The sequence below is a fragment of the Macaca mulatta genome, chromosome 7, assembly GCF_049350105.2.
Source record: "Macaca mulatta isolate MMU2019108-1 chromosome 7, T2T-MMU8v2.0, whole genome shotgun sequence".
In the NCBI taxonomy this organism is placed as follows: domain Eukaryota; kingdom Metazoa; phylum Chordata; class Mammalia; order Primates; family Cercopithecidae; genus Macaca; species Macaca mulatta.
The window spans coordinates 146860001-146886691 of NC_133412.1; the positions used below are offsets into that span (position 1 = coordinate 146860001).

General features: G+C 42.7%; 2 protein-coding genes across 4 annotated transcripts in view; one reads left to right on the forward strand and one right to left on the reverse strand.

Annotated features, from left to right (window-relative positions):
• DNAL1 (dynein axonemal light chain 1) overlaps nt 1–19257 on the forward strand; it is a 50802-nt gene extending 31545 nt beyond the window's left edge. Inside the window, 1 exon segment of one of the 3 annotated variants that reach the window (NM_001260594.1) lies at nt 13180–14824. In NM_001260594.1, the coding sequence (NP_001247523.1) occupies nt 13180–13220 (41 nt within the window). In that variant the 3' untranslated portion in view covers nt 13221–14824. 3 annotated transcript variants of the gene reach the window in all.
• Nucleotides 19258–23771: 4514 nt separating this feature from the next.
• PNMA1 (PNMA family member 1) lies at nt 23772–26442 on the reverse strand. The gene has a single exon (NM_001348395.1). The coding sequence runs from the start codon at nt 25637–25639 to the stop codon at nt 24578–24580; it is 1062 nt and encodes a 353-aa protein (NP_001335324.1). The 5' UTR covers nt 25640–26442; the 3' UTR covers nt 23772–24577.
• Between the last annotated feature and the right edge of the window lie 249 nt (nt 26443–26691).

Genomic DNA, 26691 nt, shown 5'->3' on the forward strand with positions numbered 1-26691 from the left:
CAAGGAATGGAATGGAATGGAATGGAAGGGAATGCAATGGAGAATGGAATGGAATGGAGAATGGAATGGAATGGAAAGGAGAATGGAATGGAATGGAGAATGGAATGGAATGGAGAATGGAATGGAATGGAATGGAGAATTGAATGGAATGGGGAATGCAATGGAATGGAATAGAGAATGGAATGGAATGGAATGGAATGGAGAATGGAGAACGGAGAATGGAGAATGGAGAATGGAATGGAATGGAGAATGGAATGGAATGGAGAGGAATGGAGAATGGAATGGAGAATAGAATGTAATGCAATGGAGAATGGATTGCAATGGAGAATGGAATGGAATGGAATGGAATGGAGAGGAATGGAGAATGGAATGGAATGGAATGGAATGGAATGGAGAATGGAATGGAATGGAATGGAATTGAGAATGGAATGGAATGGAATGGAATAGAGAATGGAATGGAATGGAGAATGGAATGGAATGGAATGGAGAGGAATGGAGAATGGAATGGAGAGGAATGGAGAATGGAATGGAATGGAATGGAATGAAATGGAATGGAATGGAGAATGGAATGGAAGGGAATTGAGAATGGAATGGAATGGAATTGAGAATGGAATGGAATGGGGAATGGAATGGAGAATGGAATGGAAAGGAATGGAGAGGAATGGAGAATGGAATGGAGAATGGAATGGAGAATGGAATGGAATGGAATGGAGAATGGAATGGAGAATGGAATGGAATGGAGAGGAGTGGAAAATGGAATGGAGAATGGAATGGAATGGAATGGAATGGAGAATGGAACAGAATGGAATGCAATGGAGAATGGAATGAAATGGAATGGAGAATGGAGTGGAATGGAGAATGGAATGGAGAATGGAATGAAATGGAATGGAATGGAGATTGAAATGGAATGGAATGGAATGGAGAATGGAATGGAATGGAATGAAATGGAATGGAGAATGGAATGGAATGGAATGGAGAATGGAATGGAATGGAGAATGGAATGGACAGTGGAATGGAATGGAATGGAATGGAGAGTGGAATGGAATGGATTAGAATGGAATGGAATGGAGAATGGAGAATGGAATGGAATGGAGAATGGAATGGAATGGAGAATGGAATGGATTGGAATGGAATGGAATGGAGAGTGGAATGGAATGGAATGGAATGGAATGGAAAGTGGAATGGAATGGATTGGAATGGAATGGAATGGAGAATGGAGAATGGAATGGAATGGAATGGAGAATGGATTGGAATGGAATGGAATGGAGAATGGAATGAAATGGAATGGAATGGAATGGAATGGAATGGAATGGAGAATGGAATGGAATGGAGAATGGAATGGAATGGAGAATGGAATGGAATGGAATGGAATGGAGAATGGAATGGAATGGAATGGATTGGAATGGAATGGAGAATGGAATGGAATGGAATGGATTGGAATGGAATGGAGAATGGAATGGAATGGAATGGAGAATGGCATGGAATGGAATGGAATGAGGAATGGAATGGAATGGAATGGATTGGAATGGAATGGAGAATGGAATGGAATGGAGAATGGAATGGAATGGAATGGGGAATGGAATGGAGAATGGAATGGAATGGATTGGAATGGAATGGAATGGAGAATGGAAAATGGAATGGAATGGAATGGAATGGAGAATGGAATGGAATGGAGAATGGAATGCAATGGAATGGAATGGAGAATGGAATGGAATGGAATGGAATGGAATGGAATGGAGAATGGAATGGAATGGAAAATGGAATGGAAAATGGAATGGAATGGAATGGAATGGAGAATGGAATGGGGAATGGAATGCAGAATGGAATGGAATGGAATGCAGAATGGAATGTAGAGTGGAATGGAATGGAATGGAATGGAGAATGGAACGGAATGGAATGGAATGGAATAGAAAATGGAATGGAATGGAAAGGAGAATGGAATGGAATTGAATGGAAAATGGAATGGAATGGAATGGAATCGAATGGAGAATGGAATGGAATGGAGAATGGAATGGAGAATGGAATGGAATGGAGAATGGAATGGAGAATGGAATGGAATGGAAAATGGAATGGAATGGAATGGAGAATGGAATGGAATGGAATGGAGAATGGAATGGAATGGAAAATGGAATGGAATGGAGAATGGAATGAAATGGAATGGAATGGAGATTGAAATGGAATGGAATAGAATGGAGAATGGAATGGAATGGAGAATGAAATGGAGAGTGGAATGGAATGGAGAATGGAATGGAATGGAGAGTGAAATGGAATGGAATGGAATGGAAAATGGAATGGAATGGAATGGAGAATGGAATGGAATGGAATGGAATGGAATGGAATGGAATGGAATGGAGAATGGAATGGAATGGAATGGAATGGAGAATGGAATGGAATGGAATGGAATGGAGAATGGAATGGAATAGAATGGAATGGAGAATCGAATGGAATGGAATGGAATGGAATGGAGAATGGAATGGAATGGAGAATGGAAATGAATGGAATGAAATGGAATGGAATGGAGAATGGAATGGAGAATGGAATGGAATGGAATGGAGAGTGGACTGGAATGGAATGGAATGGAGAATGGAATGGATTAGAGAATGGAATGGAATGGAGAGTGAAATGGAGAATGGAATGCAGAATGGAATGGAATGGAGAATGGAATGGAATGGAATGGAATGGAATGGAATGGAATGGAGAATGGAATGGAATAGAATGGAATGGAGAATGGAATGGAATGGAATGGAATGGAATGGAGAATGGAATGGAATGGAGAATGGAAATTAATGGAATGAAATGGAATGGAATGGAGAATGGAATGGAGAATGGAATGGAATGGAATGGAGAGTGGACTGGAATGGAATGGAATGGAGAATGGAATGGAAAGTGGAATGGAATAGATTGGAATGGAATGGAATGGAGAATGGAAGGGAATGGAGAATGGAATGGAATGGAGAATGGAATGGAATGGAATGGAATGGAATGGAGAGTGAAATGGAGAATGGAAGGCAGAATGGAATGGAATGGAGAATGGAATGGAATGGAGAATCAATGGAATGGAATGGAGAATGGAATGGAATGGAGAATGGAATGGAATGGAGAATGGAATGGAATGGAGAATCAATGGAATGGAATGGAGAATGGAATAGAATGGAGAATGGAATGGAGAATGGAATGGAATGGAATGGAGAATGGAATGGAATGGAATGGAGAATGAAATGGAATGGAATGGAGAATGGAATGGAATGGAATGGAATGGACTGGAATGGAGAATGGAATGGAATGGAATGGAATGGAATGGAGAATGGAATGGAATGAAATGGAATGGAGAATGGAATGGAATGGAATGGAGAATGGAATGGAATGAAATGGAGAATGGAATGGAATGGAATGGAATGGAATGGAATGGAGAATGGAATGGAGAATGGAATGGAATGGAATGGAATGGAATGGAATGGAATGGAATGGAATGGAGAATGGAATGTAATGGAATGAAATGGAATGGAAAGGAATGGAGAATGGAATGGAAAATGGAATGGAATGGAATGGAGAATGGAATGGAATGGAATGGAGGATGGACTGGAATGGAGAATGAAATGGAATGGAATGGAGGATGGAATGGAATGGAGAATGGAATGGAATGGAATGAAATGGAATGGAATGGAGAATAGAATGGAGAATGGAATGGAGAATGAAATGGAATGGAATGGAGAATGGAATGGAATGGAATGGAATGGAATGGAATGGAATGGAGAATGGAATGGAATGGAATCAAATGGAATGGAATGGAGAATGGAATGGAGAATGGAATGGAATGGAATGGAATGGCATGGAGAATGGAATGGAATGGAATGGAATGGAGAATGGAATGGAATGGAATGGAATGGAGAATGCAATGGAATGGAGAATGGAATGCAATGGAATGGAGGATGGAATGGAATGGAGAATGGAATGGAATGGAATGGAATGGAATGGAATGGAATGGAGAATGGAATGGAATGGAATGGATTTGAATGGAGAATAGAATGGAATGGAGAATGGAATGGAATGGGATGAATGGAGAGTGGAAAGGAGAATGCAATGGAATGGAGAATGGAATGGAATGGAGAATGGAATGGAATGGAATGGAGAATGGAATGAAATGGAATGGAATGGAGAATGGAGTGGAGAGTGGAATGCCATGGAATGGAGAATGGAATGGAATGGAATGGATTTGAATAGGGAATGGAATGGAATGGATTGGAATGGATTGGAATGATATGGAGAATGGAATGGAGTGGAATGCAATGGAATGGAGAATGGAGAATGGAATGGAATGGAATGGAGAATGGAATGGAGAATGGAATGGAACGGAGAATGGAATGGAATGGAGAATGGAATGGAGAATGAAATGAAATGGAGAATGGAATGGAGTGGAATGGAATGGAATGGAGAATGGAATGGAGAATGGAGAATGGAATGGAATGGAATGGAGAATGCAATGGAATGGAGAATGGAATGGAGAATGGAATGGAATGGAATGGAATGGAGAATGGAATAGAGAGTGGAATGGAATGGAGAATGGAATGGAATGGAATGGAGAATGGAATGGAATGGAGAGGAATGGACAATGGAATGGAGAATGCAGTGGAATGGAATGGAATGGAGAATGGAATGGAGAATGGAATGGAATGGAGAATGGAATGGAGAATGGAATGGAATGGATCGGAATGGAGAATGGAATGGAATGGAGAATGGAATGGAATGGAGAATGGAATGGAATGGAATGGAGAATGGAATGGAATGGAATGGAATGGAATGGAGAATGGAATGGAATGGAATGGAGAATGGAATGGAATGGAATGGAATGGAGAACGGAATGGAGAATGGAATGGAATGGAATGGAATGGAGAATGGAATGGAATGGAATGGAATGGAGAATGGAATGGAATGGAATGGAATGGAATGGAATGAAATGGAATGGAATGGAATGGAATGGAAAATGGAATGGAATGGAATGGATTGGAATGGAATGGAATGGAGAATGGAGAATGGAATGGAATGGAGAATGGAATGGAGAATGGAACGGAATGGAATGGAGAATGGAATAGAGAATGGAATGGAATGGAGAATGGAATGGAATGGAGAATGCAATGGAATAGAGAATGGAATGGAATGGAGAATGGAATGGAATGGAATGGATCGGAATGGAGAATGGAATGGAATGGAGAATGGAATGGAATGGAGAATGGAATGGAATGGAATGGAATGGAATGGAGAATGGAATGGAATGGATTGGAATGGAATGGAATGGAGAATGGAAAATGGAATGGAATGGAGAATGGAATGGAATGGAGAATGGAATGCAATGGAATGGAGAATGGAATGCAATGGAATGGAATGGAGAATGGAATGGAATGGAATGGAATGGAATGGAATGGAGAATGGCAAATGGAATGGAATGGGATGGAATGGAATGGAATGGAAAGGAAAATGGAATGGAATGGATTGGAATGGAATGCAGAACGGAATGGAATGCAATGGAGAATAGAATGGACAATGGAATGGAATGGTGAATGGAATGGAGAATGGAATGGAATGGAATGGAGAATGGAATGAAATGGAATGGAGAATGGAATGGAATGGAATGGAGAATGGAATTGAATGGAATGGAGAATGAAATGGAACGGAATGGAGAATGGAATGGAATGGAGAATGCAATGGAATGGAGAATGGAATGGAATGGAGAATGGAATGGGGAATGGAATGGAATGGAATGGATCGGAATGGAGAATGGAATGGAATGGAATGGAATGGAGAATGGAATGGAATGGAGAATGGAATGGAATGGAATGGAGAATGGAATGAAATGGAATGGAATGGAATGGAGAATGGAATGGAATCGAATGGAATGGAGAATGGAATGGAGAATGGAATGGAATGGATTGGAATGGAATGGAATGGAGAATGGAATGGAATGGAATGGAATGGAGAATGGAATGGAATGGATTGGAATGGAATGGAATGGAGAATGGAATGGAATGGAATGGAGAATGGAATGGAATGGAGAATGAAATGGAATGGAGAATGGAATGCAATGGAATGGAATGGAGAATGGAATGGAATGGAATGGAATGGAGAATGGAATGGATTGGAATGGAATGGAGAGTGAAATGGAATGGATTGGAATGGAATGGAATGGAGAATGGCGAATGGAATGGAATGGGATGGAATGGAGAATGGAATGGAATGGAATGGAATGGAATGGAATGGAATGGATTGGAATGGAATGCAGAACGGAATGGAATGGAATGGAGAAAAGAATGGACAATGGAATGGAATGGTGAATGGAATGGAATGGAATGGAATGGAGAATGGAATGAAATGGAATGGAGAATGGAATGGAATGGAATGGAATGGAATGGAGAATGGAATTGAATGGAATGGAGAATGAAATGGAATGGAATGGAGAATGGAATGGAATGGAATGGAATGGAATGGAATGGAGACTGGAATGGAATGGAATCAAATGGAATGGAATGGAGAATGGAATGGAGAATGGAACGGAATGGAATGGAATGGCATGGAGAATGGAATGAAGAATGGAACGGAATGGAGTGGATAATGGAATGGAATGGAATGGAGAATGGAATGGAATGGAGAATGGAATGCAATGGAATGGAGGATGGAATGGAATGGAGAATGGAATGGAATGGAATGGAATGGAATGGAATGGAGAATGGAATGGAATGGAATGGATTTGAATGGAGAATAGAATGGAATGGATTGGAATGGATTGGAATGGAATGGAGAATGGAATGGAATGGAGAATGGAATGGAATGGGATGAATGGAGAGTGGAAAGGAGAATGCAATGGAATGGAGAATGGAATGGAATGGAGAATGGAATGCAATGGAATGGAATGGAGAATGGAGTGGAGAGTGGAATGGCATGGAATGGAGAATGGAATGGAATGGAATGGATTTGAATGGGGAATGGAATGGAATGGATGGAATGGATTGAAATGGAATGGAGAATGGAAGGGAATGGAGAATGGAATGGAATAGAATGGAGAATGGAATGGAGAATGCAATGGAATGGAGAATGGAATGGAATGGAATGGAATGAAATGGAATGGAATGGAATGGAATGGAATGGAATGGAATGGAATGGAATGGAATGGAATGGAATGAAATGGAATGGAATGGAATGGAATGGAATGGAATGGAATGGAATGGAATGGAATGGAATGAAATGGAGAATGGAATGAAATGGAATGGAATGGAATGGAATGGAATGGAATGGAATGGAATGGAATGCAATGGAATGGAATGGAATGGAATGGAATGGAATGGAGAATGGAGTGGAGAGTGGAATGGCATGGAATGGAGAATGGAATGGAGAATGGAATGGTATGGAGAATGGAATGGAATGGAGAATGGAATGGAGAATGGAATGAAATGGAGAATGGAATGGAGTGGAATGGAATGGAATGAAGAATGGAATGGAGAATGGAGAATGGAATGGAATGGAGAATGGAATGGAACGGAGAATGGAAAGGAATGGAGAAGGGAATGGAGAATGAAATGAAATGGAGAATGGAATGGAGTGGAATGGAATGGAATGGAATGGAATGGAGAATGGAATGGAATGGAATGGAATGGAGAATGCAATGGAATGGAGAATGGAATGGAATGGAATGGAATGGAATGGAATGGAGAATGGAATGGAATGGAATGGAATGGAGAATGGAATGGAATGGAATGGAATGGAATGGAATGGAATGGAATGGAATGGAATGGAGAATTGAATGGAATGGAATGGAATGGAGAATGGAATGGAATGGAATGGAATGGAATGGAATGGAATGGAGAGGAATGGAGAATGGAATGGAATGGAATGGATCGGAATGGAGAATGGAATGGAATGGAATGGAATGGAATGGAATGGAATGGAATGGAATGGAATGGAATGGAATGGAGAATGGAATGGAATGGAATGGAATGGAGAATGGAATGGAATGGAGAATGGAATGGAATGGAATGGAGAATGGAATGGAATGGAATGGAGAATGGAATGAAATGGAATGGAATGGAAAATGGAATGGAATGGAATGGAGAATGGAATGGAGAATGGAATGGAATGGATTGGAATGGAATGGAGAATGGAGAATGGAATGGAATGGAGAATGGAATGGAATGGAGAATGGAATGAAATGGAATGGAGAATGGAATGGAATGGAATGGAGAATGGAATGGAGAATGGAATGGAATGGAATGGAGAAAGGAATGAAATGGAATGGAGAATGGAATGGAATGGAATGGAGTATGGAATGGGGAATGGAATGGAATGGAATGGAGAATGGAATGGAATGGAGAATGGAATGAAATGGAATGGAATGGGGATTGAAATGGAATGGAATGGAGAATGGAATGGAATGGAATGGAGAATGGAATGGAGGATGGAATGGAATGGAATGGAGAATGGAATGGAATGGAGAATGGAATGGAATGGAGAATGGAATGAAATGGAATGGAATGGGGATTGAAATGGAATGGAATGGAATGGAGAATGGAATGGAATGGAATGGAATGGAGGATGGAATGGAATGGAATGGAGAATGGAATGGGGAATGCAATGGAATGGAATGGAGAATGGAATGGAATGGAATGGATTGGAATGGATTGGAATGGTTGGAGAATGGAATGGAATGGAGAATGGAATGGAATGGGATGGAATGGAGAGTGGAAAGGAGAATGCAATGCAATGGAGAATGGAATGGAATGGAATGGCATGGAGAATGGAATGGAATGGAATGGAATGGAGAATGGAATGAAATGGAATGAAATGGAATGGAATGGAGAATGGAGTGGAGAGTGGAATGGCATGGAATGGAGAATGGAATGGAATGGAATGGATTTGAATGGGGAATGGAATGGAATGGATTGGAATGGATTGGAGTGGAATGGAGAGTGGAATGGAATGGAGAATGGAATGGAATGGAGAATGCAATGGAATGGAGAATGGAATGGAATGGAATGGAGAATGGAATGGAACAGAATGGAGAATGGAATGCAATGGAATGAAATGGAGAATGGAATGGAATGGAGAATGGAATGGGAATGGAATGCAATGGAGAATGGAATGGAATGGATTGGAATGGAGAATGGAATGGAATGGAATGGAAAATGGAATGGAATGGAGAATGGAATGGAGGGTGGAATGGAATGGAATGGAATGGAGAATGCAGTGGAATGGAAAATGGAATGGAGGGTGGAATGGAATGGAATGGAATGGAGAGTGGAATGGAATGGATTGGAATGGAATGGAATGGAGAATGGAATGAAATGGAATGGAGAATGGAATGGAATGGAATGGAGAATGGAATGCAATGGAATGGAATGGAGAATGGAATGGATTGGAATAGAATGGAATGGAGAGTGGAATCGAATGGATTGGAATGCAATGGAATGGAGAATGGAGAATGGAATGCAATGGAGAATGGAATGGAATGGAGAATGGAATGGAGAATGGAATGGAATGGAATGGAGAATGGAATGAAATGGAATGGAATGGAATGGAACGGAATGGAGAATGGAATGGAATGGAATGGATTGGAATGGAATGGAGAATGGAATGGAATGGAATGGAATGGAGAATGGAATGGAGAATGGAATGGAATGGAGAATGTAATGGAATGGAATGGAGAGGAATGGAGAATGGAATGGAGAATGGAATGGAGTGGAATGGAGAATGGAATGGAGAATGGAATGGAATGGAATGGAGAGGAATGGAGAATGAAATGAAATGGAATGGAGAATGGAATGGAGAATGGAATGGAGAATGGAATGGAATGTAATCCACCAATGTAGAACTTGAATAGACAAAGCTACATTGTGGCTTTTTGGACCATGTACTGGCTGCAAACTTGCCTATTTTTGTTGCTCTTTGCTCATAAGCAAAACTTAGGGGTCTTTATTTATTTATTTATTTTTGAGATGGAGTCTCAGTCTGTCACCCAGGCTGGAGTGCAGTGGCGTGATCTCAGCTTGCTGCAGCCTCTACCTCCCAGGTTCAAGCAATTCTCTGCCTCAGCCTCCTAAGGAGCTGGGATTATAGTCACCCGCCTCCACGCCCAGCTAATTTTTGTATTTTTAGTAGGGACGGGGTTTCACCATGTTGGCCAGGCTGGTCTTGAACTCCTTACCTCGTGATCCCCCCATCTCGGCCTCCCTAAGTGCTACAATTACAGGTGTGAGCCACCTTGCCCAGCCTAAAGCTGAGGGATGTTAAAAGTCTAAAATAAAAAAGACAGACAATACCAAATGCTAGTGAGGATGTGAAGCCAGTCTTATACCCTGTAGGATGGTAATGTAACTTGGTATAACCACTTTGGGAAATTGGCGTTATCTACAAAAGCTCTCCGCGTACATTCCTTGTGACCCAGCAGTTTCCCTCCTAACTACATACCCCAAAGAAAAGGGTGTGAATGTTTACCAAAAGACACACATGAGAATGTTCATAGTAGCGGTATTTTAATAGTTAAAAATTAGAAACTACTTAAATGTACAATATTCATGAACAATAGAATAGATAGATAAAATATGGCATAATCATACAGTGGAATATTAAACAGCAGTAAAAATGAATGAATTACAGTTTTATGCTACATGGATGAATCATACAAACATAATGTTGAATAAAAGAAGCCAGACACGGGGTATATACTATATCATTCCTGTGGTCCTATTTGGGAGGCTGAGGCAGGAAGATTGCTTGAGTCTGGGAGTAATGAGCTGTGATCACACCACTGCACTCCAGCCTGGGTAACAGAGCAAGACCTTGTCTTTAAAAAAACAAACAAAAAACAAGGAAAATAAGATATGGGTGTTAGATATTAGGATAGAATATATCTTTTGTGGTTGTAGTGACTGGCAGGGGGCCTGAGGCAGTTTTGGGAGTTCTGATAATCTTTTCTTTTTTAAATCTGGGTGCTGGTAACTAGCTTGTATTCACTTTATAAACCTTTATCAATCTGTACATTATAATGTGTACACTTTGTATGTTGTGCGTCAATATAAAGTTCACTTGTCCCACAAACAAATGCTCAGAGGTGTACAGAGAGGTCAAACTATGCTCACTGCCATAAAGAACATATCCCTCTTGGAAGGCATCACTGAGGAAGAGAGTCACTGGGGTTTGTTCTTAATAAAGGGTAGGGTTTAGATGGAGAGTTTAGATGCAGAGTTAGATGGAGGAGAGTTGAGGAGGAAATTACAAAATGAAGGAACTTTAACCTGGGCACTGTGGCGTGCACCTGTAGATCCAGCTACTCGGGAGGCTGAAGCATGAAGATCCTTTGAGCTCAGGAGTTCAAATCCAGCCTGAGCAACATAGCAAGCCCTGTCTAAAAAAAATTTTTTTTAATTAAAAAAAAAATAAATTAAAAAAAAGAAGAAGAAAGAAAGTCTTCAGAGAAGAGAAGAGGAAAGAAAAGGGAAAGAAAAATGAAGGCACTTTGTTAACCAGTAGGCCAGAGGTAAAAGTGTGCAAGATGAGTTTGGGAGACAATGAATTGATCTGGTTAGCTGGAGTGCAGGGTAAATGGCTAAAGAGTTAAAACTGAATAGTCAACTGGGGTCAGACTGGCTTCAAATGCTAAAACTCAGATGGGTGGCCCTTGGCCCAGTGAGAGCCAGAGATGTGCTTTGTTTCCTCTACAGTGATTCTTTTTTCTTTTTTTTTTTTTTTTTTGAGATGGAGTCTCGCTCTGTCACCCAGGCTGTAGTGCAGTGGCCGGATCTCAGCTCACTGCAAGCTCCCCCTCCCGGGTTTACGCTATTCTCCTGCCTCAGCCTCCTGAGTAGCTGGGACTACAGGCGCCCGCCACCTCGCCTGGCTAGTGTTTTGTATTTTTTAGTAGAGACGGGGTTTCACCGTGTTAGCCAGGATGGTCTCGATCTCCTGACCTCATGATCCGCCCATCTCGGCCTCCCAAAGTGCTGGGATTACAGGCTTGAGCCACCGCGCCCGGCCATGATTCTTTTTTCAATGTAGCCCCAATGTTCAGCAATTGGGGGAGGTCATATAAAACGACAATTAGAGTAGTTCAGATTTTTAGCAGTACTGTGATTACACATTTTATTGTGGGATATGAGGAATATTTCTTTATGCTTAACATAGAAAGCTTTTTTTTTTTTTTTTTTTGGAGATGGAGTCTTGCTCTGTCGCCCAGGCTGGAGTGCAATGGCATGATCTTGGCTCACTGCAACCTCCACCTACTGGGTTCAAGCGATTTGAAAGCTTTTAACCTGTACAGAACTTACTTTATTTTTCTGCTTGGTACTTGTTGGCTTTTTTTTTTTTTTTTTGGAGACAGGGTCTTACTCTGCCTCCCAGGCTGGAGTGCAGTTGCATAATTACAGCTCACCACAGCCTGGATCTCTTAGGCTCAAGTGATCCTCCCACCTCAGCCTCCAAAGTAGTTGAAGACGACAGGCTCACACCACCATGCCTGGCTATTGTTTTAAATTTTTTGTAGAGATGGGTCTTGCTATTTTGCCCAGGCTGGTCTCCAACTCCTAGGCTTAAGCGCTTCTCTCATCTGGCCTCCCAAAGTACTGGAATTAGAGGCAGTGAGCCACCATGCCTGGCCATAGGCATTTTTATTTGCGGTTTGGCAGTTATGGGGCTTAATATTCATAAGTATGCATACTAAACCATTTGAGAATTCTTCTGAGAAGCTTTTCAGAGAATTTGAAATTAAAGAGATTATTTTGTGAAATTATTTTTATTATGGCACACTTCATAGTATCTCAGAGTTTCTCAGGTTTTTCTTTTTTCTGAGATGAAGTTTTGCTCTTGTCACCCAGGCTGGAGTGCAATGGTGCAATCTTGGCTCACCACAACCTCTGCCTCCCGGGTTCAAGCGATTCTCCTGTCTCAGCCTCCCAAGTAACTGGAATTACAACCACCCGCCACCACACCCAGCTAATTTTTATATTTTTAGTAGAGACGGAGTTTCACCATGTTGGCCAGGATGGTCTTGAACTCCTGACCTCAGGTGACCCACCTGCCTTGGCCTCCCAAAGTGCTGGGATTACAAGCGTGAGACACGGTGCCCGGCCAGGAAAATATTTTCATCTAGAATTTTAGCAATTTTTTGAGAATAACTAGTAATAATTTTCTTTTTCATTTTAGGTACTCCAGTAATTAAAGGGGATGAGGAAGAAGATAACTAATGCCACGCTTTCCACTGTGTGTTAACTTATTTAAATGTCATAAGAAAAATAGATAAATTTTATATAATTGTCTATTTTAAAGATTCTGTATGGGACAAAAGTTTCTTAAGATAAAACAGATCACTCATTCTCATCTTTTTCCCCCCCTTAACTTATTCAGTGTTTCTTCCCAAAACTGGTAACGCCAACCTTATATATCCTATTCCTCTTTTTAGAAATCACAAATTTTCAATTTTTGTCTTCAGTCTCAGTTATATACTACGTAGCCCCATCTACTAAAACAAAACCTTTGTAGACCAGTCATTTTTAATAACAAAGGAACAAATGTTTTTTTCAGTTCATTTTTTTTAGGTTAGACATTTTAAAAGATATACATTTGAAAATTTAGAACGTTTTTCCTGAAGGTCTGTCTCTGTACAATTCAGAAGCACAAATATATCATGCCTTTAGCTCAGAAGGTAGTATGGTGATGGGAAGGGTTCCTCTTAGAAATACAGCAGGTCTGGAACCAAGACTCCAAAGTTCCATTGGAAAAGATATGTGAAAAAAGGAAAAAGTGGGATCTCAGAGACCTTCTAGTCTATATTATACTTACTTGTTTTTCCAAAAATGTGTACATCGTCAACTGGAATTTAGGTTGTTTTATATGCATAGCCACTTGAGTCATTGTGTGCAGTCAGTCGTTCTGTGATCTAAGTCAGTGATTAAAATGACTGTCATGATCATGTCTTTGACTGATAATGTGGCCATGTTACTCATGTGGACCTGGCCTTAAGCCCACATTTTGGTTTTATAGTTCCTTATGTGTTTAAAGCATTAGTTATGTTTGAATTCCTAGCCTAAATGCTAGCCATTGATATATGTCAAAATTTACCCTAATGATTTGGTCTGGTGACCTTCAGTGTTGGGAAAAGTGACTATCATGGTTATAAGTAAGGGTATAATGAAACTTAGTATTTCAAAATCTATTTTTTGAGAAGTTCTAAATTAAACAGCTCTTAAAATGTATTATGTACGTGGTTGTGGAAGGAAGAGAGATGTTTCATTATGAGATCCCAGGCAAATGGCAATATGTTTGAGGATTGTCTCCTACATAAAACAGTGTAGGCAATATAACCTCAAAATTGCAAAGCAATAGTTAGATGCGGAGGTTAGAATTTATCATGTAAACAAAAAATCTTTCAGGAAAATGTAAGACATTGTAGTCAGTAAGCTGATGAAGTCATAAGAGGCCATGGCTGAATCACTGTTAGATTGCAGAAAAGAAGTCAGGGGCCCTCTGCCAAATTGTGCCTAACGTCCCTCAGAGACTGTTGATTGTTCTTTCCCCATCTACTTGTGTGATTTTACTTGCATAAAATCACAGTGAAAGAGGGGAGAATCATCTTTAAAAAGTGATTGCATAAGTAGTCCTGGGTTTCAGAAGATTACAGCTATCATTTATATAGGAATTACTTGATTTTTCTAAGTCACTCTGATCAAAAGGGACCACTGCTTTGACAATCAACTCTAAATACAAACAAGAGAGGCCAGGCGCGGTGGCTCACGCCTGTCATCCCAGCACTTTGGAAGGCTGAGGCGGGCGGATCATCTGAGGTCAGGAGTTCAAGACCAGCCTGACCAACATGGCAAAACCCCATCTCTACTAAAAATACAAAATTAGCCGGGTGTGGTGGTGGGCGCCTGTAGTCCCAACTACTTGGGAGGCTGAGGCAGGAGAATCATTTGAACCAGGGAGGTGGAGGTTGCAGTGAGCCGAGATTGTGCCACTGCGTTCCAGCCTAGCAACAGAGCGAGACTCCATATCCAAACAAACAAACAAACAAACAAGAGGAAAACTTGGTCTAACACCCTTTTAGTTTTCTTTTCTTTTCAGTCTGATAGAAAGAAACCTTATTCTACTCTAGCTGGTACATGTATTCAAAGCCTTTGGACATTTCTTTTATGGACTGTAGGCAATGAGCCTTCATTCTCCTTGGTGATGTTTAAGTTCCATAAACTGAGAGGGAAGATGATCTTCTTAAAATTTGCACTTCCTCCAGTAGGCAAGCTTGAAGCCATGTTGATATGGATATGTTTTCTAAAAGTAACGCTGGAAGTGAATATAATAGGAAGTAAATTATTTCATATTGAATTTATTTGTAAAATGACTTAGAGTTTTGCTGTTTGTTTTTTCTGAATTCTGCAATGTAGAAACTGGTTTTCTTTTTACTTGTTTCTCAATGACTGTTAATTACAGGTAGTTCTCAGAGAAATGTAAGATACTTCTCTCTGTCCATTTCATGCAAAATTCATATTTAGTATCATTCAACAAATCTTTAAATGACTTCTATGCATCCCTGTTCATGGAACCCATGCCATTAGGAAATGGCAGTTGGGATGTATGAAGAAATGTAGGATATTTTCTCAAATCATTCCCTAAATTATCCTTTACTGCTGCAAATTTAGCTGATATAAATGCCTTTAGTTTATGCCTCTTGGATCATATATTTGACCTACGTGGAATAGATTCTCTCTGTGCTTCCAGTTTATTAAGCCATTTTAGTGGATCATTTAAATTTAAATTTTTTCTATTCTGATTTTTTTGTTTGTTTGTTTTTTAAACAGAGCCTCAATCCTGAGTAGCTGGGACCACAGTCACATGCCATCATGCCCAGCCTATTTTGTATTTTTAGTGGAGATGGGGTTTCACCATGTTGGCCAGGCTTGTCTTGAACTCTTAACTTCAGGCGACCTGCCCACATTGGTCTCCCAAAGTGCTGGGATTACAGGCATGAGCCACTGCGCCTGGCCAAATTTCTTCTATTCTTGTAAGTGATGGTAAAACTCTGGAATCAGTTCAGTATTTTAGTTTTTCACAGCAAATTTGATTTTAGTCTACCAAGGAGTTTAACTTTTCTATGTTCCCTAACTCTAAGATTAGGGCTGTATTACGCAGACAGGCCTTAAAAGGTTTCTGTGTTCTCTGTTAATAAGAATTTGTTCCTTTAAAGCAGAGGATCAACCTTGGAACTATTAACATTTTGGGATCGATAATTCATTGTTGTTGGGAGCTGTCCTGTGTACTTATGATGTTCAGCTGCATCCCTGGCCTCTACCCACTAGATTCCAGTATACCCTCCTCAGCCATGACAACAAAGATATCTCCAGACATTGCCATCTGTCTCTTGGGAGACAGATGTTCCCACCCAGTAGGAGGGTGGGAACAAATTCTCCCTTAGTTGTGCTTTTTATACCAATATCACCTGTGTCCAGGGTCCATTTATTTTCAGTCTGTAGCCATGTGCCACTTGAATTGTTATATGAGAGAAGGTGATGTATTCAATAATCATGGATGGAAAGAAATGGTCACTGGTATTTTCTTTTTTGTAATGCTCATTTTTGTTGTTGTTGTTGTTGAGACGGAGTCTCGCTCTGTCGGCTAGGCTGGAGTACAGTGGTACAATCTTGACTCACCGCAACCTCCGCCTCCCGGGTTCAAGCAATTCTTCTGCCTCAGCCTCCCAAGTAGCTGGGACTACAGGTGCCCGCCATCATACCTGGCTAACTTTTGTAATTTTAGTACAGATAGCATTTCACCATACTGGCCAGGCTGGTCTCAAACTCCTGACCTCGTGATCTGCCTGCCTCAGCCTCCCAAAATGCTGGGATTACAGACGTGAGCCACTGCAACCGGCTGTAATGCTCATTTTCATAATTTTCATGTAATATTAGAAACTCAGGGCTGGAGGGTTCAACTTCTCTTTTTTGAAGCAGGGTCTCAACTTTTATTTCTAAGCATTCTTGCTTATATTAGGACAGTGATTATTAACCTACCTCTCTGTTTCTATCAACAGAAGCCAACTTTATGATAGATTCTGCTTTGTCTCTAAAGTTTAACATTTTGAGTGTACTTTAGAAAATAGGTCATCATTCTTTAAGCATCATTCATTGTCTAGTAATGCACATAATTTTGCAGACCATGGCAGTCATTAAATACAGAAAAATACTGTGTAAAATTTGATAATCTTGTAGGAAAGTTAGCTGATATAGACATCAATTTTGGGTGTGATCAGAAGAATGTCTGCTTAAGATGACTGGTCAATAACTTGGTATGGTTACTGGATTCATTCCACATATAGTGGTATAAGGCACTTAAATGTGTTTCCTGATTGGGCACTGTGGCTCATGCCTGTAATCCCAGCACTTTGGGAGGCCCTGGTGGGCAGATCACTTGAGGTCAGGAGTTCGAGACCAGCCTGGCTAACATGGTGAAACCCCGTGTCTACCAAAACTATAAAAAGTTAGCCGGGTGTGGTAGTGCATGCCTGTAATCCCAGCTACTCGGGAGGCTGAGGCAGGAGAATTGCTTGAACCCAGGGGGCAGAAGCTTCAGTGAGCCGAGATCATGTGACTGTACTCCAGCCTGGGTGACAGAGTCTCCATCTCAAAAAGAGAAAAAAAATGTGATTCTTTTGTGGAAAGAGAAATTTGAACTTGAATAAGCACTTCTTTTGACACATTTTACCAGTGGTCAGAGCAGAATAAGGAAGAATAAGAAATGAATCTTGACTGTTGACTTATTCTGAGAATTGGTGATGTGTGAAGAGAGTTGGAATCTTCTACCTGGGTTTTTCTCAGGGCTAAATGGAAAAGCACAGGGCCCAGAAAGGTTGGAGTTAATCATTCACTTAAAAGCATTAGGAGGAAGTGTCAAAGCATCAGTCATGTATAGATTGTGTCTCTCTGACTACAGTCAGACCATCAATTCACTAACACCTTACATACTGTAAGTGTTAGTAAAGGAAGAAAACTGCTAAATTGCATGTTACCCTTTACTAGAAATTCATTCCTTTGGCACAGATTTTCTTTATTTGGGGCTATTTAATGTGTCTGTAAATAATGAAATATAAAAGCAAGATTCAGCGTAGCAGAGTTGGTGCTGCTTCTGACAAGGTAACTTGACCATATTTCTTTATCTTTGCTCTAACATGTGTCATATTGTTTTCTTTTTGTAAACCATAAAATGGGTGAACTTCCAAAAATCAAGGGTTATGTTTTAAAATCACGGAACTTTTAGAAATACCATATCTGTATCTCTATTCCTGCATTTTGTAAATCTGTAAAGGAAGAAAACTGAAAGGAAGAACTAGACTGAGTGTCTTACCTTTCTCTGGCCTAAGATAAACTGAGAAAACTTTTTACTTGATACTTGGAGAAGTCATTAACTGGATTCTAGTTAATTTCCCATATTGGGCAGTTTAGAGGAGACCCAGCCAACCAAATTATGATCTAGCAAATTTAACATGGGGGAGAGTAACATGGGGGAGAGTAAACTATTTTTCAGTAGATTTGCACTTTAAACTTATGAACTGGATGTTGGTGGAAAGGACTTCCATAGAGCAGATAGGTAAATATCTAGCCTGCACTTGGATGTTAGAGAATCAAACCTCACCCTTGCTCGTTCTAAACCCACATGAGTAGTTACTGTCTTTTGACATAATCAGAGTCAGGATTTCCCTTTTTCCCTACTTGAGTCGTCTTCCACGTCTGTTACATCCAAGATCATCCCTCTGGGGGATGTATCAAGTAGTTCTCCTACTCAGAATAGAAGCTTTGCGAATTATCGTTCCCACCTCTAGATTTTAAATGAATGTAGAGTTGTCTAACATTATGTGGGTGGGAGGCTCTTTGCCTCTGTGATCAGTAGGGTACCTGCCTCGGAGGTGCTACTGCCTAGAGGGGATCACTCCCATCAAAAGACTGGTGAGTTGGAAGCTAAGAGCACGTGTGCATAGCCAACTCCTCTCCCAGGCTGGCAGTTATGATTACGGGCATCATTCCAGAATCTTTGGCTTCTAGAACCAACTCCATTCTGAAGAACATTTTAACATCTATGAATACTTTGGTAATCTTTTATACACAGGAGTTTTGTAGCATGACTTTATGACTAAACTTATTGTGAATTAAGTTATTTAGAAATGTTGAGTTTCTGAATGTTATTTTGTGAAATGTTTTAAAATAGTAATAAATTGTGTTATTTTGTAAAAAAAAAAAAGTATATTTTTGGTACATGATTATTAGTTGTAGCTAATATAGAGCAATTATATAAACTTCTAGTGATATTCAGTCCAAAGAAATTCAGCCTTTGGATAACATATACCATGCAGTTTGTGTGGGGGGTGTGTGTGTGTGTGCATGCACGTGAGAGAGAGCGAAAGACAGAGGTGTTTTGTTTTGTTTTTTTGTTTTTTTGTTTTTTTTTGAGACAAAGTCTCACTCTGTCGCCCAGGCTGGAGTGCAGCAGTGGCACGGTCTCAGCTCACTGCAACCTCTGCCTCCCGTGTTCAAGTGAGTCTCCTGCCTCAGCCTCCCGAGTAGCTGGGACTACAGGCATGCATCACCATGCCTGGCTGATTTTTGTATTTGTAGCAGAGACGAAGTTTCACCATGCTGGCCAGGCTGGTCTCAAACTCCTGACCTTGTGATGTGCCCACTGCGGCCTCCCAAAATGCTAGGATTACAGGCAAGAGCCACTGCACCCGGCCAGAGGCGTTCATTTCTTTAGCTAAATTTTTTTTTTTTAGTAGTTTTTTTTCTCCCAGGCTTGTAACTCTTCCTCAGTTCTTTGGGCACTATTTCAAATTATTAGGCTCCTAGAAAGAGTACTTCCAGGGACAGCAAGTTACTACTGCACTTGACCATTCCTAGTCCTCACCTGATTACCAGAAGGTATGCAAGGTAAAGGTTAGCTGATAGGCCCTGAGTTAAGAAAAAGGAATCACCAAGCAATATCAGTAACGTTACACATTTTGCCAGCACATTTTCTGGGCTATCAGCTAAAATGTAATTTTGGTCGCAAAATAGAGCTGTAGTGTAGTTTCTACTTCTTATTCCAGTTGTTTGATTATGAGGATACATTTCTTGCTGCTGTCCTCCACTAAACAGCAGACAAATTGTCAGGTGTGGTGGCTCATGCCTGTAATCCCAGTGCTTTGGGAGGCCAAGGCAGGAGTTTGAGACCAGCCTAGGAAACATCGTGAGACCCCATCTCTACCAAAAAAAAAAAAAAAAAAAAAAATTAGTTCTGCCACCTGTGCTCCTAGCTACTGGGGAGGCTGAGGCAGGATTGCTTGAGCCCAGAAGTTTGAGGTTACAGTGAGCTATGATCATGTCACTGCAAGATCCTGTCCCTAAAAAATGGAAAAAGAAAGACAAATTTCAATTTCTGAGCTTATAAAAAGAAAGCCTTAATTCAGATCATAAATATCCCATTGTTATTTTTAGTTCATTGTTTCCTAGAACAAAGGATGGACATTTAGGAGCCTGACACTGATTGATGTCATATATATGTAATGCATTGAATATATATGTATGCATGTAGATATATACAATTGTTTTATATAATTAAGAAGTCAGAATCCTAGGTGATAACTTCCCTCCTAAGAATGCAGCCAACTCTACATCTATGAAAAGAAGGTATATCCCTATGTTTAAGCTATAGAAGGATGTCCATAACATATTGGGCCAAAAAAAAAAAAAAAAAAAACACCAAACACACACCCAAAAAAACAAAACAAAAAAACCCCAAAGAATTTGGCCGGGCGCGGTGGCTCAAGCCTGTAATCCCAGCACTTTGGGAGGCCGAGACGGGCGGATCACGAGGTCAGGAGATCGACACCATCCTGGCTAACACAATGAAACCCCGTCTCCACTAAAAATACAAAAAAAATTAGCCGGGCGTGGTGGCGGCGCCTGTAGTCCCAGCTACTCGGGAGGCTGAGGCAGGAGAATGGCGGGAACCCGGGAGGCGGAGCTTGCAGTGAGCCGAGATCGCGCCACTGCACTCCAGCCTGGGCGACAGAGCGAGACTCTGCCTCAAAAAAAAAAAAAAAAAAAAGAATCCTTATATACCTAATTTGTTTTTTTGTGCATCTGTGTGTGTGGTGTTTTGGTTTTTTTTTTTTTTTCGAGACAGGGTCTTGTTCTGTCACCCCAGGCTGGAGTGCAGTGGCATGTTCATAGATCACTGCAACCTTGAACTCCTGGGCTCAAGCAATCCTCCTGCATCAGCCTCCTAAATGGCCTGGCTAATTTTTAAATTTACTTATTTTTGTAGAGACAAGATCTCACTATTTTGCTCAGGCTGGTCTTGAACTCCTGTCTTTAAGCCATCCTCCCACCTCAGCATCCCAGGTGTGAGCCACTGCACCTGGCCCATTTAAAAAAATCTAGCATGTGAGCCGGTTGCGGTGGCTCACGCCTGTAATCCCAGCACTTTTGGAGCACTTTCGAACCACGAGGTCAGGAGTTTGAGACCAGCCTGGCCTACATGGTGAAACCCTGTCTCTACTAAAAATACAAAAATTAGCCGGGTGTGGTGGCACACACCTGTAATCCCAGCTACTTGGGAGGCTGAGGCAGGAGGATCACTTGAGCCCAAGAGAGAGGTTGCAGTAAGCCAAGATTACGCCACTGCACTCCAGCCTGGGTGACACAGCAAGACTCCGTCTCAAAAAAAAAAAAAAAATGTAGTATGTGTGTATATGTGTGGAGTGGGAGTGTGTACATATATGTGGTGGCTCGTTGGTGTTTGGTGGTGGGAGTGTGTGTGGGTGTGAGGAGAAGTGGGAATGTATGTTGAGGTTGGGAGAGTGGCATAGTGTACATGGAACGGGAGGAGGGTGTATGTTATCCGGGGAGTACTGAGGGGGAGATGACAGTGAATGTGTCCAGAGTGTGAGAGGTCGGCTGAGTGCATGCCTGATGCTGGTGGGAATGGAGGGGAAAGTTATGTGAATGGTGGGTAGCGGGTGAAGACATGCTGAGTGTTTGTGGTAAGTGAAGCTGAGCGTATCTGTTGGGAACCAAGGCAAGTATGTGGAGATGTGTTTGTGACAGGAGGAAAGGGATGTACAGACGTGAAGCGAATATGTGCACCGAAAAATCTGGAAGAACATACATTACCCCTTATAAACTTGTCGAATGGCTCAGCTATAATTTTAAAACCTTATTAGGGAAAAGCTCACTGAACACAATATTCATGTAGTAACTTTAGATTCACTGAGGACCTCAAAAGATGGATATCTTCAATCACTGAATCTTTGCCGCAAAAAAAAACATGTTTTATAGCTGTATTTCCCTTTTTATATCTTCCTGTTATAAATGGCTGCTGTAAAATAAGCCGTCATTTTACACAGGTGTGATGAATTATAGTTATTTCTTCAGTGAAATAAAATGTTTAGCTGAAAAGTGATCTTAAGAGAAAAACATTGCCAGATAACCTCCTGAACCCCATTTCAAGATTTTCTAAAAAAAATTTTTTGAGAAACAGGGTCTCACTTTATCACCAGGTTGGAGTGCGGTGGGGCGATCATGGCGCACTGCAGCCTCAACCTCCTGAGCTCAAGCAATCTCCCACCTCAGCTGCCTGAGCTGCTGGGACCACAGGCCTGTGCCACCATGCCTGGCTAATTTTTAAAAATGTATGTGGAGATTGGGTCTGTGTTGCCCAGGCTGGTCTCAAAATCTTGGCTTCAGGCAATCCTCCCTAAGTGCTGGGATTACAAGTGTGAGCCACCATATCTGGTCTCTAAATTTTTTTTTTTTTTTTTTTGAGACGGAGTCTCGCTCTGTCGCCCAGGCTGGAGTGCAGTGGCGCGATCTCGGCTCACTGCAAGCTCCGCCTCCCGGGTTCACGCCATTCTCCTGCCTCAGCCTCCCGAGTAGTTGGGACTACAGGCGCCCACAACCGCGCCCGGCTAATTTTTTGTATTTTTAGTAGAGACGGGGTTTCACCGTGGTCTCGATCTCCTGACCTTGTGATCCGCCCGCCTCGGCCTCCCAAAGTGCTGGGATTACAGGCGTGAGCCACCGCGCCCGGCCTAGATTTTTTTTTTTTTTTGAGACAAGAGTCTCACTCTGTTGCCCAGGCTGCAGTGCAGTGGCGCAATCTCGGCTCACTGCAACCTCTGCCTCCCAGAGTGATTCTCCTGCCTCAGCTTCCCAAGTAGCCGGAATTAAAGGCACCCACCACCACACCCGGCTAATTTTTGTATTTTTAGTAGAAAAAACTAGATGGCTCATGCCTGTAATCCCAGCACTTTGGGAAGCCGAGGCAGGTGGATCACTTGAGGTCAGGCGTTCCAGACCAACCTGACCAACGTGGTGAAACCCATCTCTACTAAAAAAATACAAAATTAGCTAGGTGTGGTGGCACATGCCTGTAATCCCAGCTACTCAGGAGGCTGAGGCAGGAGAATCACTTGAATCCGGGGGAGGCAGACGTTGCAGTGAGCTGAGATCGCTCCATTGCACTCCAGCCTGGGCAACAGAGCAAGACCCTCTCTGCCCTTAATAAAAATAAAAAATTTAAAAAATTAAAAAATAAACCAAAAAAATGTTAAGATGACAGCAAGAGGGGAAGGAAAAAAAAGGACTTGCCATTTAAATTCACATAGTATCATACAAAGCTTAAGAGTAAAATAAATGGTTTAATGACAAAGTCTTCATAAGAAAAAAGGACAGAGTTTACTTAGGCTAAAAATGTTTATACATGCCAGAAAAATGAGAAGACAACAGAATTTTTAAAATATTTTAATTTGTATATATAACTTCAAATTTAGAACACTCAGTATGAACAAGAACTATTCTCTGACAAAGATCTGAAATGGGGAAGTGAATTACTGTACAGGTGCATATCAACCTCTCCATGCAATTTACATCTGTATCTTATGCAATGAGAAACTGGTTTACACAGCTCCGTAATTGCAGTATTTTTTTAACACCCCATTTTGCAGTCTCAGAATACTTTTCAATTAAACTGATCGACATGTTTAAAGATGAGAAATATGATGTTTGCATTGTAAAGTTGAGTAATAGCTAATAAATGCACATTTCCTTCCATCAATATAAATCTGGAACTATTTATGGTAAAGAAAAATCTATCTGCGCTATCAGTAATCTAATAGTTCATACTTTTACTGAACACTTCCTGTGAGCCAGGCCCCGTAGTAAACATCTGCACATGCAATTTCACATTCAGTGTGGAATAGGAAGTGTCAGAGGTTCGTGTGTTTTTCACAACTGATTATGATGTCCATGATGACAGCGTGCACTAAGCGCTGTGTCCAACCAACCCTTTACCTGGCACTTTAGCCAGCAAGACCCACTTGCATTGTAGCAGCTCACGGTGCTCGCTTGCACAATTTTAGAATGTTACATGAATACTCAGGCCTGACTAACCTTCCCCTCCAAAAAAACAACAAAACGGAACAGGGCTAAGCCTTTACTACTCAGAGACACATCTGTAAGACCCCCACAGGGACAAGAAAACTAGCTGTGATCTAGGTCTGCACTAAAGCTGTCTTTTCTGGCACTCAGAAGTGCCCTTCCAGGCCTAACTGCAGAAGGGTGGCCTCAGCCTCCTCCTCCTCCTCCTTGGCTTCCTCCTCACGGATCTGCACCAGCAACTGAAAGAGGTTTGGGGCCGGCCCTTCCCCAGCCCCGGTAAGCCACAGCTGCCTTCGGATGGCCCCGCTGTGGTTGGCCCCAGCAATGACCTGCTCTAGGCGGGCCTGGTTCACGTTATCTTTATCAATGGCCCCCTTCTCTACCACCTTCTGTAGCAGAGGCTCCAGACGAATGACATAAGCAGACAATTTTTCTCCCGGGTTCTGATAAGTGTTCAGAAATTTGATCTGGGCATCCCTAGAGCTCTCAACGCTCCCAAACACCTGCTCAAGCGCCTTCAGGCATTCGGCAGTGGTTATCGCGGGGTTGTTGGACTTGAGGATGCGAATGACATCAGCGGCAGGGCCTCTAAGGCTCTCCATCAACCGCCGCCTCTTTTCTACATCGGACACCTGCCACTCCTCTAGGACCTCATTAGTGTGCTCCAGCCAGGGATCAAAGGTTTCCTCTCCAGGCCCTGGGATGTCCCTCCCCGAGAAAAGTGTCAGCCTCTTGTACCATATGGACTCAACAAGAGGCTGAATAACATTATCCAAAATATAGTTTAGCATCTCTGCTGGCATCTCTGGGCCCGGGGTCGGAGTAGGGTTCTGAAACCCAAGGACACGGGCAACATCTTGCACGGTCCACCCCTCTCTAGCTAGGAAGAGGTGCAATCTTTCTAAAAATTCAGCATCAGAAGTTGGGGGCTTAAACAACACTTTCCAGACCCCTCCTTTGCCCGGCATCTCCCTGGGGATCGCGGCGTAATCGACAGCGCCAGTGAGCTCTAATAAGGCTGCTTTCGCATTTTCTTCCCTCCAGAACATTCTCCCAAGCATTCGGTAGGGGACCTGGGGCATCGCTGCCTGGAGGGTCTCTTCGATTTCAGCCTCATCACAGTTCACTGGGATGCCCCAGACCAACAGAGCTCTCTGGGAGTTCACATCCATCCCCCGGCACCAGTCTTCCAACAGTGTCATCGCCATTTTCTCAACTATCAAGACGCCAATTCTACCAACAGACTGTGGCTCACCGTACTCCTGGCCTTAGAACAATACCAGACACTCCCACCAAGTAGGCCCAAGGGAGGTAGGCTTCATGCATTCACGACTAACAAAGACACAGAGTCCTGATCTCGCCCTTCTCTGCCCCCCCAGTCAGTCCGTAGGTACACTTGGAGCTGAGCTCGGGGACGCTGAGGAAGTCACGCGGCCGTCGCCATCTTGCGTCTGGGTCCGGGTCCGGTCGGGTCTGCCGCTTGCAGCCGGGCTGTCGCGTCGTCGTGCAGCGGGCAAGGAGCGAGGGCGGGCGGCGAAGGCAGGCGCGCTGGGTCGAAAGCAGCCGGGGTGTGGTCGCGGGGCGTGCCCGCCGGGCGCTCGCTGCGGCTCCTGGAGAGGATCGGGCGTTCGCGGTCGCAGCCTGGTCTTCCCGCGGGCGAGGAGCGGCCGTTTGGGAGACTAGCCAGAGGGAGAGACTGTGCCGAAGTCGCGGCGGCTGCGGGCCAGCGGAGAGCGGCTTCTTGGAGGGCGTGGGGACTCCTCTTGGCGGGCGCGGGGACTCCTCTGGGCGGGCGGCGAGGACGGCCGAGGACCAGAAACGAAGGCAGCAGAGGAGCAGGAAAGCCGGAGAAGCGAGGCTGGAAACAGCACAGGCAAGGGTGGGCAGCGGCGGCCGCGGCGGCCTGCAGCGGCTCAGGCGCTGCGCGGCTGCCCCAGCGTCGAGTCCTACCCGCAACCCGCTGCGACGTTACTGCTGCAGTGGAGGATGGGGCCAGCCCGCGAGCGGCGTCAGCCCCGCCCCGTCCCGCCCCTGTGGCGGAGCCGCTCGGGCGTCGCCATGGCAACGGCGCCCCAGCTGGCGCGAATCACGCCTGCTCCGGCGGCCCGCGGGGGTCGAGCGGTTGCCATGGTGCCAGCGAGGGGCTCGGGCATTTGTTTCTCTGATGGCGCATTTCCTTTTTCATAATTTTCCATTTTAACAGCAAACAAATACTGCTAAGCACCGTGTTTTAAAAATAATAACCCAATCCTGGAGTGGA

Coding starts and splice junctions, on each gene's coding strand:
- PNMA1 (NM_001348395.1), bottom strand. CDS start 25,639: ATGGCGATGACACTGTTGGAAGACTGGTGCCGGGGGATGGATGTGAAC.